This window comes from Conger conger, chromosome 12 (genome assembly GCF_963514075.1).
Source record: "Conger conger chromosome 12, fConCon1.1, whole genome shotgun sequence".
Taxonomy (NCBI): Eukaryota; Metazoa; Chordata; class Actinopteri; order Anguilliformes; family Congridae; genus Conger; species Conger conger.
The window spans coordinates 21,614,061-21,630,098 of NC_083771.1; the positions used below are offsets into that span (position 1 = coordinate 21,614,061).

The window sequence follows — 16,038 nt, forward strand, 5'->3', positions numbered from 1 at the left end:
GTGTGTGCACGTGTGCATGTGTGTGTGTGTGTGTGTCTGTGAGAGAGAGAGAGGAGTGCAGGTGTGTGCACATGTGTGCGTGTGTGTGTGTGTGTGTGTGTTTCTGTGTGAGAGAGAGAGAGGTTTGCAGGTGTGTGCACGTGTGTGAATGTGTGTGTGTGTGTGTGTGTGTGTGAGAGAGGTGTGCACGTGTGTGAGAAAGAGAGATGTGTGTGTGTGTGAGAGAGAGAGGGAGAGAGGTGTATGTGTGTGTGTGTGTGTGTGTGTGTGTGTGTATGTGTGAGAGAGAGAGAGCAAGAGAGAGTATGGTGAGTGTGTCGAATAAGACTATTGTTTATGCCACTGTCCTTCTTTCTGTTTGTGACCTTGCTTACTCGTGAATATGCTTCAGAAAACAATTGTCATGCCAATTCAACGGATTGCTATTCAACAGAGAAAAGTTGAGAGGGAGGGAGCGAAAGAGACAGGGAGAGAGCGATAGAGAGCACAGAGTCAGCACGGAGAAGCTGCTCATGTTATTTGGCAGTGTGACAATGGAGGCTTGCATAAGAACATTTCCTCATGCTGAAAATATGCATGCCTCCACATCCCCCTATTCTTCCAGACGAGGCCTCCAGTTCCATGTTCCACCGATATACCTATAACACAGGACACACACACATGGTGCGTATATCAAATCTTCAAGCCTCCGCCTGACCCTTTTCTTGGAGAGCCACACACGTTTAACGTCTTCAACTACCTGATAAACCGTTCTGTCTTTTTCTCTCCCCAACGTGACCTAACTTACCTCTCTCCCCACAGAAGGCAGAGAACTAAAACAAACCTAGCAGCAGTTGTATTTCAGGAGGAAAGCATGCAGCTGGCTGGCTAGAATGGGGCCAGACATGTTTAACCAGATAAGGGAAAATAACACTCAAGCACGAGGGGACAAAAAAACGAATGGCTTTTCGCGGTTTATTAGCAGATCGATTCAAACAGAGATTGGTCTGGTAAAGTATTAAAAAAGCAGCAGTCAGATGAAAACTGAGGGGACACTGTTGCTTGGCTACGCAACCTGTCCTGCCTTTATTATTCTCTGTGGGTCTGAAATGAGAGGAAGCAGAAGATGACTCTGCCGATGCCCTCTTGCAGCCATTTTATCCCGCTGCCTTTCCGCACCTCCCTCCGCCGTGCGATTTCCCCTCCCAGAATGCCGAGCTGCTGAAGGACGGAGCGCTCAGGTGTGCGGAACTCAACACGCAAACGCTGTGATGACGGGGGCCACAGCTCCCGTGCCACTATGCAGACACACACACGCACACACACACACACACACGCACAAGCACACACACACTCACACACACACACACACACACACACGCACACGCACACACACACTCACACACACACACACTCACACACACACACACACACACCAATGTGTGTTTAGATCAGGGCTGTAGGCTACATGCACTAATTGCATTATGCCAAAGCCACAAACACCATGCCTGACTTCTGCCGCGAACACTCCCAGTTCGAAATGCTGTCGACAGCAAGGTTGCGTGTAGAATCTTGCTTTATTACAAAAATTGTCAAAATGATTTCAATGGTTTCATTTGAATGACTTAAATTGAGTCATTCATGTTTCAGAAATAAGCACAATACTGCAGACAAGGTGGATTAAAATAAGGCCTTCAAATTACAACCAATTTCTGTTCATGTAAAAAAAAAAAAAAATCCAGCCAGTCCTCAGTTGATATGATGGACTGAAAATGATCGCTGGTTCCCATGACTCCACACCCTGAGCGGGCCAGAGGAGGAACGGGTCCCTCACATCGGTCTGGTTGCTCAACCACTTTTCTTTGACTGCTACATTTAACAAGTAGTTCCTAGCCACTGTAGCCTTTGGCTGGCTTTTGTGTGGAGTTTTAGATTTAGGAGGGAGAATGCTTTGAATGTGCTAAATACATAAAATTAGACTGATTTAAGGATTGATTGATTGATTGATTGATTAAAATGTGAAACTGAACCATACACACATTGTGCTCTGAGACACAACTGGAGGCTCTGGCGACACCAACACCATCGCCACCCCCACCACCCCCTGCCGTCCGAAATGCTAATCTTCACCACTTGGTCTAAAAGGTTTCAATTGATTTTGGCCCAGGGCATTGGATAGCCATCCATTCACAGGGAGGACGATGTCAAACCATAAATCTGCCATAAGAACGCAGGAGCCAATGAAGCAACCATTCATCAAGAGGTGGGAGTGGCCTTCTGTTACATGCCGAGCTCCCATTGGTTAAAAAGAGGCTGTTTTGCCTCAATGTTTATCACAGCTTGTGAGACCACCGTGGATAAGGCACTCTGATGGACACAACCCTCCAGTACAGTCAATGATCCTGTAGGTTCCAAGAAATAATCGATAACATCTAGATGGGGGCATTTGGACTAATTAAGCATAGTAATTGAACCGATGAGGGTTTGGATCAAGGTTTTGGACAAGACAGGACCCAGAGGCCCTGCTTTATTCAGGACCATGATTGGGTGTGGGTGACCTCTGACCTTTCTCCTCATCACCAATACCACCACCATGAGCCTGATGAACTGGTGCTCCCAAACAGCTGGGATACACAGGTGGTCTGACTGAGTCTACCCGACAGGTAGTACACACACTCACACACACGCACACAAACACACACACACGCACACAAATGCATACACACACACACACACACACACACACGCACACACACACACTCACTCCAAAGATTGTGCAGAACAATCAATAACAACTCTATTGCATGGCAACCCACAGCCAGTTCACAATAGCAGCCACAGAGTGCTGCGTGGAGCCCAGTCGATAGCAACGCATCGATACAAAGCTTTATATTAAGAAATGGACTAATTTGACCACAGCGTGACTCGCCAGGTCAATAAAAGCCATCAGTTAGGAGGCTGCGGGCTGGGCCTGGGTCCTGGCAGGTAAAGAGTTAAAGGCCTCGGGAAACTACGGCCCTGCACTGACTGATGAGTCAATCACGGAGCGCCTGGAATTTCATTAATCCGGAGCGCCACACTGCCCCGGGAGCAGCCGGACCAGCTCCGCCGTGTGTGCGGGAAGAGAGAATGGCGATCGCACAGCGCCGGGGTGTGACTGATTTTCATAATGTGTATAACACACGCAAGAATACGATTATGTGTATGTGCTTTTCTCATATGGCACACAGCCTCATGTAAACACAATGGTGTATGAATGCGTCTTTTCTCCTCACAGACATCACACACACACACACTTACACACACACACACACACACACACAGGCTGAGCAGGGAGCAGTGGCAGTCCTAAATGGGTATGTAGTTTCCCTGCGTGTGATTCCCCCACATAGGGAAGCAGGCAGCGATCGCTCTGGGGAGAGATTGCGGCACAAACGCACACGCAGGACACGTCTGGAGCACGGGCCAGCGTCTTCGCTCCCTCCTGCCGGGGGTTTGTGCTGATCAGGAAAAAAGAGACAGTTTTTCTCTCTCACATGGATTTGGTGATGCCACAAGCGCAGAATGGGAGAGTTTGAAAAGCTTTCCTCTGCCCGAAACAACTGCCGCCCTCTCCCGCACCACACACTGCCCTGAGCGAATACAAACCCCCCCACCCAAACCCCAGCCCTGTTCACACACACACACACACACACCTCTGCCTCTCTCCCTCTGCCTTCATTAAAATGGACTTCCTAAAGATCCCATTCATCTTTCTGACAGGCCGGCTATCGATCGACCCAGGTTCAGCACGCAATTCCACAGCTTTAACTGACTCTCCAGCCTGCCCGCTGACGTCTCTCCACCCATTTATACAAGGGGCAGGGGCGTGTGCACACGTGTGTGTGAGTGTGTGTGTGTGTGTGTGAGTGTGTGAGTGTGTGTGAGTGTGTGTGTGTGTGTTTGTGTGTGAGTGTGTGTGTGTGTGCGTGACTGTGTGTGTGTGAGTGCGTGCGTGACTGTGTGAGTGTGAGTGTGTGTGTGTGTGTGTGTGTGTGAGTGTGTGCGTGTGCACAGGTGTGTGTGTGTGTGTGTGTGAGAGAAAGTGTGTGTATGTCAGTGTGTGCACACGTGTGTGTGAGTGTGAGTGTGAGTGTGAGTGTGTGCGAGTGTGTGTGTGAGTGAGTGTGCGTGAGTGTGTGTGTGGTTGTGCGTGTGTGTGTCTGTATGTCTGGTGTGTGTGTGCACAAGCATGTGTGTGTGCGTGTGACATGGTAAGGGAGGGTGTTGTTTTCATAGAACTGCTGATTGGCGGCTATGGGGCGATGGAGGGGCTCTTTTAGAGTTGACCAGTGTTGGATACACCAGTGTTGTCTGACCCAGTCACACAAAAGCCAACCCCTCACCTTCACCCCCTGAACACCCCTCAGGGGGCCTTTACCCCCCTCCCATTACATCACCCACAGTCCTGTAGAGAGCAGCAGGACGGATTGTTCCGGAAATCCAGCTGACTTCCATTTGCATGTACAAGCTACATTACGAGCCAGTGGAAACGTGCACAGTGTTCTTCTCCAGGAGGGAACGTGCAGGCCAGCTGCCATTCCAACCCTGAAGCTCGTAGGTCGTCAGAGCTCGACAGCGGTTCAGATTCACCCACGGGCCGATCCCTCCGCCGGGAACAACGGCACTCTCTTTCACGGAAGAGCCTCACCGTGAGCGGGAGAGTGCTCTCGCGGTCGTAAACGAGTCGGACGGCGCTTTCCAGGATTGAAGGAGTCCACCGGTACTTTCACAGACTTAAAGGAGTGAGACGGCGCTGTTGCGGTCGTAAACTAGTCAGACGGTGCTTTCGTGGTCGTAAACGAGTCAGACGGTGGTTTTGCGGTCGTAACCGACCAGCAGGTCGGACGGCGCGAGGGCCATGGCAGAAAGAAAATATGTAAGGAAGGTGCTCCTGGGGAATGGATGGTGAGCGGTCCTGTTTCAGGAGAACGTGTAGCCAAGGGGAGGAGTGGGGGAGGCACCTATGTAGCTATAGAAGTTTGTTACGGTCGGAGTGTGGCGAGACTCATCTGCATTTTTTACATTACACTACATTACTGCCATTTGGCAGACGCTCTTATCCACGAGCGACATACTGTTGATTAGACTAAGCAGGAGACAATCCTCCCCTGGAGCAATGCAGGGTTAAGGGCCTTGCTCAAGGGCCCAACAGTTGTGCTGATCTTATTGTGGCTACACCGGGGATCGAACCACCGACCTTGCGGGTCCCAGTCATTTACCTTAACCGCTACGCTACAGGTCGCATTTTAAGGAAGAGGAGAAATTTTAAAATGTTCTTCGCCATCTATTCCATGATCCTGGGGTCAGGGTTCACCCCTACTGTGGGACAGAACAGGTGAGGGGACCTTAAACCTCCCACCCGCATTCAGGGCCTCACGTTATTATGCTGTTCTGCCCCAGGTGGGCTTGTCCGGTACTGCAGCGGGAGACAGAGCGAGGGATAGGAGGCTGGGAGAGTTCAGATACGGATAAAAATAGTCCAAGCAACGGATTTTAATGGGGTAAGATATGGATCTATCCCTCGTTCTCGATCCCACACTTTTGCTCTCTCTCTCTCTGTCTCAGACGGAGGGAAGCAGTTAAAGAGGGAGCAGCCATTAATCTCAGTGACAGTTTCCCCGTTGGTCTGTAGGTGGGAGTCACAGTCATTTGCAGCCCTTGAACTGCAGCTTCAGCGCTAGTGTGCGTGCCGCAGCCCAAACACGCGACGCAGGCTCACTCGCCAACGCATGGGCCTGCAGCCGCCTGGTCACGCAGGCCAGCGGGCCTCACCGGCATTCTAATGAACGCACGCGACTCCAACACCGCCAACACCCCCACAAACAGTGAAGGACTCCAGCCCTGAGCACCCAACACCCCCACAACCAGTGAAGGACTCCAGCCCTGAGCACCCAACACCCCCACAACCAGTGAAGGACTCCAGCCCTGAGCACCCAACACCCCCAAAACCAGTGAAGGACTCCAGCCCTGAGCCCCCAACACCACCACAACCAGTGAAGGACTCCAGCCCTAAGCCCCCAACACCGCCACAACCAGTGAAGGACTCCAGCCCTGAGCCCCCAACACCACCACAACCAGTGAAGGACTCCAGCCCTGAGCCATCAACACCACCACAACCAGTGAAGGAGGCCAGTTGAGTTTAATGAGCAGGAGCCCGCGGACTCGTCCAGCAGGAGGAGCGCTGCTCAAGTTAATCAGACTCCGGGGATCAGCGCCGCCCCGGGGGATGCTGGGATACGCCTGGAGGCACACAGGCGCCCAACCGCAGCCTCAGATCACCCGCAGAACCAGCAGAACCTTCCGGCACCAGACGCACTGCGTCGCTGCATCGCTGAATAGTTAGCTCGTGAAATAATCATTCCCTTGGAACAACGAAATATACAAATTCATCACATCGGAATATATGCAACAGATATGAGAAAATAAACCAATTACTGCCACTCTCATATATGTAATTGGATGCACATATAAATTATGCTGGATAATTGCATTTTTATTAAAATGCATTCCAAGACACAGACCTAAAATTGCATTTATCAAAGTGGCAATAATCATTGATCTAATAAGCTCAACATATTTTCACACGTTTATGTCTTATTGACACGCATTACTTTCTCATTACGGACACACACACAATGAGGTTCTCATCACCCACACGCACACAGTCAGATGGTGATGGCATGGAGCAATCACATTCAACAAACACAATTATTTGTCTATTTTCGCATCATAGCCATGTCCTTTAAGTTGGCCTTGGGCTGGCAGACCCTTCACTGCGGTGTATAGAATGGCAGGGTTCCAGACAGCCGCGTTATGAGATCATAATCTGCCTTTATTCATCTTGGCGGACGACGCCCGCGACCATCCAGCCGGCAAGTCCCCCGTCAGCCGTCGGCCTGGCGACCGATGCAGATTTAATGTCCAAAGGGACGATGTCAACACGGAAGATGGCATCGCTACAAACGTAACCGCCGTGTCCGTGTGAAAACACGATCAGGCCCTATCCGCTCGCTCTCCTGCCATCTCGTTTTAATCTCAGGTTACCCGGTTACTGCAACGGGAAACATATCTGAGAAACCACTGCCACCAGCCCCTCTAGGGGGCGACAGCACTGGCTGACTCTCGTCACCCAGCGGTAGAGTCCGGGGCCTCAGTCCGAATCATGATCCTAATGGCGGTTACCAGGGAGAAAGGGAGAAGGAGGACGGACAAGCAGCCACAAACAAAACAAAAAAGCTGAAAGAAAGGTTTACTTTGCGGTTTATGTTGGGGATGCGGCTCCTTTCAGATTCTATCACTGTGGGGGGGGGGAGCAAAGTTGCGAGATTTACTTTCGTTTCTTGATTTAGACTGCGGCAGTGGAAAGTCTTAAATCGTGCCGGGCATGTCTGAGATTGGGTGCTACAAACTATTCTGAAACATTCGAGACTGGAGGAATGTATCTGTGGCGGTGTTTACTTTCCACCTCCAGCCGGGAACGTGCGGTTACAAACACACACAGGACATGTCCCGAGGCCGCCTCGTTAAAGCGGTGACCTCACAGGTTTGGATTTCGGGGCCAGTCGGGGTCATGTGACAGGGCCATAACACTCCAACTTAGGGAAATGTTTCTCTTCCTGTCAGCCTTCTGATCTTGGTCTGACCAGCATCAATGACCTTTCTGTAAGCAGTGGCCAACCTATCCGAACTAACTCAATTAAAACAAACAATTATATTCTACAATTTAACAACAAAATGTAAAGATAGACAACAAATGTATACCCCTAATATTACAGCAAATATTATTATAACTAATGTACGTAAATACTGTTTTCTTCAGACCGATTATAATCCTTATTCAATATTAGTTTATAATATAAAAGCAAAAAAAATGCTCCGAAGACAAAGAAGATTCTGAAGTTCTGACTGCCTTCAGGAAGTGAGGTTATTTTTCCTCTGTTTGAGCTTTTGTCATTTTGGAAAATTGAGGATGATTGCTGCCATTTTCATGAACAATATTTTTCTTGTAATAGAGTATTTTTCCCAATGTGGGAAATGACCACAATTCAGCCTGTCTCTCTCCTGAGCCTGCAGCGATTAGCTAGTCGTCTCTCTCTCTCTCTCTCTCTCTCTCTCTCTCTCTCTCTCTCTCTCCCTCTCCTTCTCCCTCTTTTTTTCTCTCTCTCCCCTTCTCTCTCCCTCCCTCTTTTTCTCTCTCTCCCTCTTTCCCTCTCTTTCCCTCTCCCTCTCGAACATGCATTTTGAAATACTATCTTTTTTATGTACTCTCGCTGTCTTCTGTCAGCGAGAGGCCAGTACTTTCACGACAGCCCGTTTTTTCAACAAAGTTGTGTGTGATGTATAATGAACATGTGATGTATTTCAACTGAAGCGGTGGTGTGTTGTATGGTGTTTGTCTGATGTATATACTGTAAATTAAAGCTGCATTGTGAAATATGCAGTGTGGATACATTGAAGCTGTAGTGTGATGTATACTGTGTGATGTATATGAATGGAAACTACAGTGTGCGGTAAGAGAGGCTCCACACATGCCCGTGTGCGGTATGAGAGGCTCTGTCACATGCCCGTGTGCGGTATGAGAGGCTCCACACATGGCCGTGTGCGGTATGAGAGGCTCCACACATGCCCGTGTGCGGTATGAGAGGCTCCACACATGGCCGTGTGCGGTATGAGAGGCTCCACACATGCCCATGTGCGGTATGAGAGGCTCCACACATGGCCGTGTGCGGTATGAGAGGCTCCACACATGGCCGTGTGCGGTATGAGAGGCTCCACACATGCCCGTGTGCGGTATGAGAGGCTCCACACATGGCCGTGTGCGGTATGAGAGGCTCTGTCACATGCCCGTGTGCGGTAAGAGAGGCTCCACACATGCCCGTGTGCGGTATGAGAGGCTCCACACATGCCTGTGTGCGGTATGAGAGGCTCCACACATGGCCGTGTGCGGTATGAGAGGCTCCACACATGCCCGTGTGCGGTATGAGAGGCTCCACACATGCCTGTGTGCGGTATGAGAGGCTCTGTCGCCCGCCCAGCGTGGGGCCTCTCCGATCCCTCCCCTGTGGAGCGGTGGAACGTGTGCCCGCATTAACCAGGCGGGGGCCAGACACGGCGAGCCTTCCCAGGCACCCACACGCTTCTCATTTGGGGATAAAAGGGGATCCAGTTGTGAACTTTGATTTACTGCAGAGGGGGGTTCTTCTTGTCTGTTACTCCCTCTCCCTCACACTCTCTCCAAAGTACATTGGGCCAAAGGAAAAGCACATAGGTTGTTACAGTGAGGAATGAACTGAAAGCATTCCCTGGCTACCACCTTCCTGTACCTACAGTTCCAGTACTTTCATTATGTTTATAGAGAGGGGCATAGCACGCTAGGCTAAGTGCTAAGCTAAGGCTTTCATGACATTTACAGAGAGAGGGTGGCAAGCTAGACTAAGTAGGCGAAATGCTAAGCAAAGCTCAGGCTACAGCAGGATTCACCAAGTTCCTGTACAAAGGCTAGGGGCATCATCGATACAACTGACACAAGGGTTTTATTTCTAACAATACATTTAAATCCATGTGCAAATAATAATATTGACACAAATTCAAATTACACAAATATCACTACATCACTCAATATGTGTTTTCATTAACCAGTATTCCTGTACAAATAAGGGGCATCACGATTCATTGATGATACTGACATATGGATTGACATTTTGACTCAATTTTATAAATTAAAAATAACATTAATCTTCTAATTCTAATTGCTGTATTTTGTGGGGAAACATCTGTTTCACAGCAAACATTGTACTTTATTTGCTTTGACTTTTTTGCTCCATGCAGACTGATGAAGATCTTATTTCTCACATGAGTGCTCATTACAATTCAGAACAACATCATCAGGCACACTGACAGCCCTTTATGTGCTTGGGTAAGCTGAGTCAAAATGTATCGAATTGCAAAGCATCAAGAAATTTGTGTTGGATCAATTTTGCACTGTTCACCATATTATATATCCAGTTCATTGACTCTCAGTGTTCACCTCCAAAATCCGCAATGTTAAATGAGCTGGGTTCATTTTGAGCTCATACACGCTGTATCCTGCATGACCCCGTAAAACAAAGACACATACCGAGACAAAGCCCAAGACACCGAGAGATAATACAATTGTTTCCTTTCAACGTTTGTCATTCAAAAAAAATACTTTTTGCAAGACACATTGTGCAGCAGCTCATTCTTTTTATATCTTTCTCCGAGCACATATTTCTTTACTTGTGCAGACATTATTCTCTGATTGTGTACTGGACATTTGGCCATTTCTGGACCGTTCCTGCTGAATCCGCCCACGCACTGTAGATGTGAATGAACACTTCCATGGCCAATCCACTTCACCCAACAGTCACGTACCCTATCCTGACCCTGATCAGGATAAGCGGATGGATGGATGGATGGATGTTTTTCTGCCTCTCAAGTTTTTAGAGGTCACATTTTCGATGCCGGAGCAACACGTTCAATGGCACTACTTGAAAAATAATGGAGATATTCATTGGCGACACCATAAACAAACAAAACAAAAGGGTGTACAGGCGTGAGTCCCGAATCTACTTCCCGAGATCCGAGCCGCCTGGATCTGGAGGTCATGGCCTGCCACAGACAGCGGGCGTTCCTGCCGAGGCTCACGGTTTCTACGGAGACAAGACCGCGGCATTAGCACGCTAACACGACGCAACGCAATCAGCTCGTCGCGTGGAACGTGTGACACACCGGCCCTCCCGCCTCGCAGGACACCGAGACCCTCACACAGGGTCACCTTCCTAATTGAAGGCACCCGGGACTCCAGTAGTGAGAGTACCCCTGCGCCCCGAGACTAGTCACTCCCTCACACTAGCCGTACGTATACCACTCTCAAACTCCCCCGGCGGTGTGCCGGTTTCATCAGCGGAATAAAAAAGAGCAGAAGGAATTTAATATGGGGTAAAAGAAATAAATAAATAGAGGAAAAAAAAGCAGCACTCTCGTGAAAATGAAGTGTAGGCCCTCAGGCCTAGCTTGGAAATGACCTCCTGCACGGCAGCCAGTTATTAATATTATATTAGAGAGGAAAATACTGAGCGCTGCAGCAATTAGCAGCGCTGTGGTGGTGTGCACGTGAGGATCGGAGGGTGGTGGTGGTGGGGAGCCAACCCCCCCACCCCCCCAAAACTCCAAACAAGCGGGGAAGGACCAGGCGTGGCTCTGGCTGTTTGCCTTCAGTTAAAAAACATTAATTAAACATTAATGCCCTTAGTGGAAGTGTTACTTTCGTAGACTTGTCAAGGGGCCATTCCATGCCAACTCCAGGAGGTTGTACCACAGGACTTTTCTCTTTTTCTGTGTATTGGTAGACCATTAATAACTTATGAAGCTCAGGAATTTTATACCTTATAATTGATGGGATATGACACTGTGTGAATATTTAGTAAAACACAGGGATGACAAGGAGTTTGTAAGGAGCAAAGAGAAGTCCTGGGGGGTATTTCACGAAACAGGATAACTCAGTTAGCTGGATAAGTAAAACCTGGAGCCCTTTCAAAACTGGAACATGGACTGAAGTGAAAAGAGCCGCTCCGGGTTTTACTCTGTGGACTTATCCAGCTAACTCAGTAATCCTGCTTCACGACATGCCCCCCCGTTGATTTTGCGCATTTCTCCCAGTGTTAGAGAGGTTATGAGAAAAGGATATGGCGAAATTAAGCAACTGCCAAATACCAGAGACCGGAGTAGGCTTCACGTCAGTGAGATTTACGTTCCATTACAGTTTAATGGGGTTTAATGGTGCTTGGATTGGCCTCTGGGCCTCAGCGTGCAGCCGGGCCTGTGTTTTCGCGGTCTGACCACAACAGGAGCTTCAAGAGTCCAGGTAGCTCTGAACAAAAAACTTAAGCCAAAGAACACGACCAAAAACACTTCGTTCTATCCGTTTTTTCCTAATTCGCTGACAGTCGAAAAATGCTGTTCTGCTCGCTGACCAGAATGTCAAAAAATGTAACTGTCTCTGAAAACAAAGAGTGTCAAAGAGAGAGAGAAAGAAGGAGAGAAGGAGAGTTTTTCTCCTTTGTCCTGACAGAGCCACTCAGGAATGAACACCTGTCACTCAACAATCACACAGAGGGCAGAGACAGAACACAAGAGAATGTAGGAGAAAAATAATTATTTCCTTTCACACCATCACCCGCCCCCCCCTTCCTTGGGAGGACAATAAACTCTCCCTGACATCCTTCATTATTCTGGACCATACCAATGGACTGGGGGGTACATTCATTTCTGACAGCCCACACAGAAATGTGTGAGGGGCTGTGATGGATTACACAGAACCATTTTCAGCACGCAGGCACCCTGGGAACCTGTGGGGAAGCACATTTCTCCTGTTGGGGGGTCCCCGTACGCCGACGCAAGTTGCAAATTAAGTCTCAAGTGAGCTGTGAGCCGCCAGCCAGCCCAAGTCCAAGACCAACTCCTGGTACCGCGTACAAAACCCGGCCCCCCACACGGCAAAATGGGAACCACGTTTCCCACCACACACACACGCACACATTTCTCACACACACGCACACACTTTCTCACACACACACACACACACACAGGCACACACACGCACACTTTCTCACACACACACACACACACACGCTCACACTCACACACACATGCACACACGTACACACTTCCTCACACATACACACACACACGCATACACACACTTTCTCTCACAAACACACACACACACACACACACTTTCTCACACACACACACACACACACACACTTCCTCACACACACACACACACACACACACACACACACGTGTCGGGCACAGGGCAGGCAGGCCCATGATGATGGCAGTACCTCTCTGTCCTTGAGTTTCATGGCCAGGACCAGCTGGTGCCTGTGATTGGTCAGCGCCTCGCGGTAGTTGCCCTTGGAGAAGAATGCGGAGCCCAGGTTGCCATGGGCCCGGCATTCACCTGTCTGGTCACCTGAAGGAGGGAGGAGACAGTTATCAGCCACAGTAAAATAGGGATTTGGACCACTCTGATTTTGTACTTATCAAGTAGTCCGGCATCAGTTCATTCATCACTGGCATGGTCAATGATTAACCGCAAAGTGTCATCAAAACATTGACAGAACAGCTCTCTGTGCTCTCCACCAATCATGTACAATGTTGGTAAAAGCAAATGGAACAACGCCAATGGTTACTGGCAGTCAGAAGGCATCCACCAATTGCCAATGTAATTGCTCTTTTTACTATTATCAACAGACTCCATGATTGGTGGAAAGCCCCTGTCAGTTTTTGTGTTAAAATTGATAACATTTCATTCGTATACCTACTGTGTTTGCCCAGTGATGAATTAGGAAAACCTGAGATCAGGCAGGAGTTCCACATCATATACTGCTTTACTGACTAGGATTCCTTCTAGAAAAGACTACAGTTTGGGAACCGGGCGTCTAACTGAGAGGCAGAATTCCAGAAGTACCGTGAGCAGGATACTTAACCTGAGTTGGTTCAGTAAATTAAACTAATTAATAAATGCAAGGGTTTAGGATCTTAAATACCGACATGTAAAATGCAAATGCAATAAACCAGGTTCAAACCTTCTGAAGCATGAACCAAACAGCCCACGGTTGATGCTGCTTCACCACGAGCCTTCCTCAATTTGAGGAAGACGCCGTTACATTCAAAGGCAGGTGCACATGCATGCAGAGGAGTGGTGTGGCTGGTGATGTAATCAGAAAGCGTTTAACAGAGTGAATGCAGCAGATGCTGAGACCCTGAATGTAATTTCCAGGTGAGACACTGCCATTAACCTGAACTGCTACAATTAATATCCACGCTGTTAAAATGGATGCCATGGAACCTGCAAAGGTTGTGTAAGTTGGGACAAGAGCATCTGCTAAATGCCTCTAAGGTAATGCAATGTAACGCAATGTAATTTAATGGGTAGGGAGGTCAGAAGACATTCAGCTGGATGTAGACAAACTTAGTTATACATTTTCTGAATCGTCATTAATTCATCTTGTTTCTATCAGTGATTCGGCGTGATCGGACAGTTCTGTAGCTATGTAAATGACTTCAGAAGGATACAGCACTGTTATTTGCTACCTAAACTTTGACGCACGCTCGAGAGCGTTAACATGATTGAAGTCTGACATGTCTATTGTCAAAATCCATTGAAACTATGAAAAAGTAACCAGGGACTTTGGACTTATAAGGCTGGACATACCGAGTACCCAGCAAAAAACTGCCATGTATGAGCGCGTGAAGTAAACCAGCAACCGGCGGACCGTCGTTGCGGTGTGTTCGGCACAGCCTACATTACCGACGCATATCGACGCGAGGCGATCTTTGTCGGCCAACCGTCGGTTTGGTGTGTCCGGGCCTTTACAGCCCCATCAGCCCACAGTATACTCTATAGTGCTGTTCACATCCACTGGGGTACATCTTAAATATCGGAGGATTTGTTTCCAGGAAATGTAAAATCAATTTCAGGCTTCAAGGTTTAAAGCATGTGGTAATTGTTGAGATTAATCGCCGATTGTTTTTTTTGGGGAAACAACTCTACGGGAACTTGGAAGATGTCTTCACTGGAGCAAGTACTGCTGGTTTAATAATATATTTCTGTAAAAGTCAAATCACTTGATATCCTGAGTAAGTCTGATATATTTACACAAATTTCTTAAAGAAAAATGAACAAAATACCTTTAGGGCTCCTCCCAAACATCTGTTTTTATTAATAAATCAAACTGTCCACTCATAGGATGGGGAACGGGTAAGAAATACATATTTACAGCATATCCATTTTCCAACATACCAACAGGAAACCCCGCCTAGGTGAGAAAAACCTGCCACGGTCAATGAGGCCAGTCTCAGAGAGATGGAAGACAAACAAGCACAACAAAGGCTTTGAAAAATATGATTTTCCACAGTGGAAAGATCAATAAGAACAAAACAGCATGGAATTAGGCTGATGTTCCCCTTTAAACAAAGAATTATCACAAAGTGCCGTTCATGAAAGCAAGATAGTTTTATAGAACACCACGAAGCCAGGCCCTGGAGAAACACTTCATTGATTTGAAAACAGGAGGGGGGGAAGAAGAAAAAAAACTGTATTTGGCTAAGCCGGCCTGCAGACAATTATATCTTCTTTTCTGTTTTGGGAGCGTGTCTTCCAAATTGGCCACTAATAGCGAGCTTTACAAGAGAGATTTTTTTTAAAAGCCTGTGGGTGTTTGTGTCTTACAGGCCCCCCCGAATTACGGAGAGACACAAAAACGAGCTGGCTGTGTCCGCAGGTGCGGGGCAGGAGCGCTAGCGCTAATGAGAGGAGCCCGCGCCGCTCTTCCGCCGACGAGGAGGCACTTTATCGCGCGGAACGGCGAGCGGGCGGCCGGGCGCGCCGTCCGTCATCCTCGGGGGCTGTCTGAAGAGGCCGGTTCGGCGGCGTGTTTGTTTGCCGTTCTGCGCGATAAAGCCGGCTCTCAGCCGGGAGTGCGGGCGTCGGGGCCATTATTTCTCATTAACGAGAGGACGCGCGTCTGGCTGCGGTTCAGAGCGGGGGACGCGGCCTAATTAAAGGCCAAGGTCCCGGGAACCTCTCCGCTCCGATGTGTCGCTGCAGAAACACACCCAGGCTCACATGCTGCGAGCTCCTTCTTCGGGTGGGGCTGCCAGACTCCTGTTTCTTTATCCAAAATATTCCTCAAATAGTCCTCCTTTAATGGCACAATGGGTCAATTCTAACAGTCAAGAGAGGGATAGCAGCAACGAACACGCTGTTTATCCTACCCCTGCTCTGTGAACCCGCTGACATTGAAACGCCATTGGATGCGGCAGTTAGAACCAAATTTCAACCAATGAGCTTGAATTATTGTACAATGTTTTGGTCGGGCCGTCAACTGCATATTTTGAAACCGGAATTTAAGGACAATAAACAGGCAGAGGGTGAGTCAACATGTCAGGGAGCCTTTTACAATATATGAAATATAAGACATTTATATG

General features: G+C 48.4%; 1 protein-coding gene across 1 annotated transcript in view; it reads right to left on the bottom strand.

Annotated features, from left to right (window-relative positions):
• The window catches only part of ttc28 (tetratricopeptide repeat domain 28), a 300,074-nt gene that overhangs the window by 99,333 nt on the left and 184,703 nt on the right, over positions 1-16,038 (bottom strand). Inside the window, exon 5 of the mRNA XM_061263292.1 lies at positions 12,888-13,018. Coding sequence (XP_061119276.1) covers positions 12,888-13,018 — 131 coding nt within the window. The remainder of the gene's footprint in view (positions 1-12,887; positions 13,019-16,038) is intronic.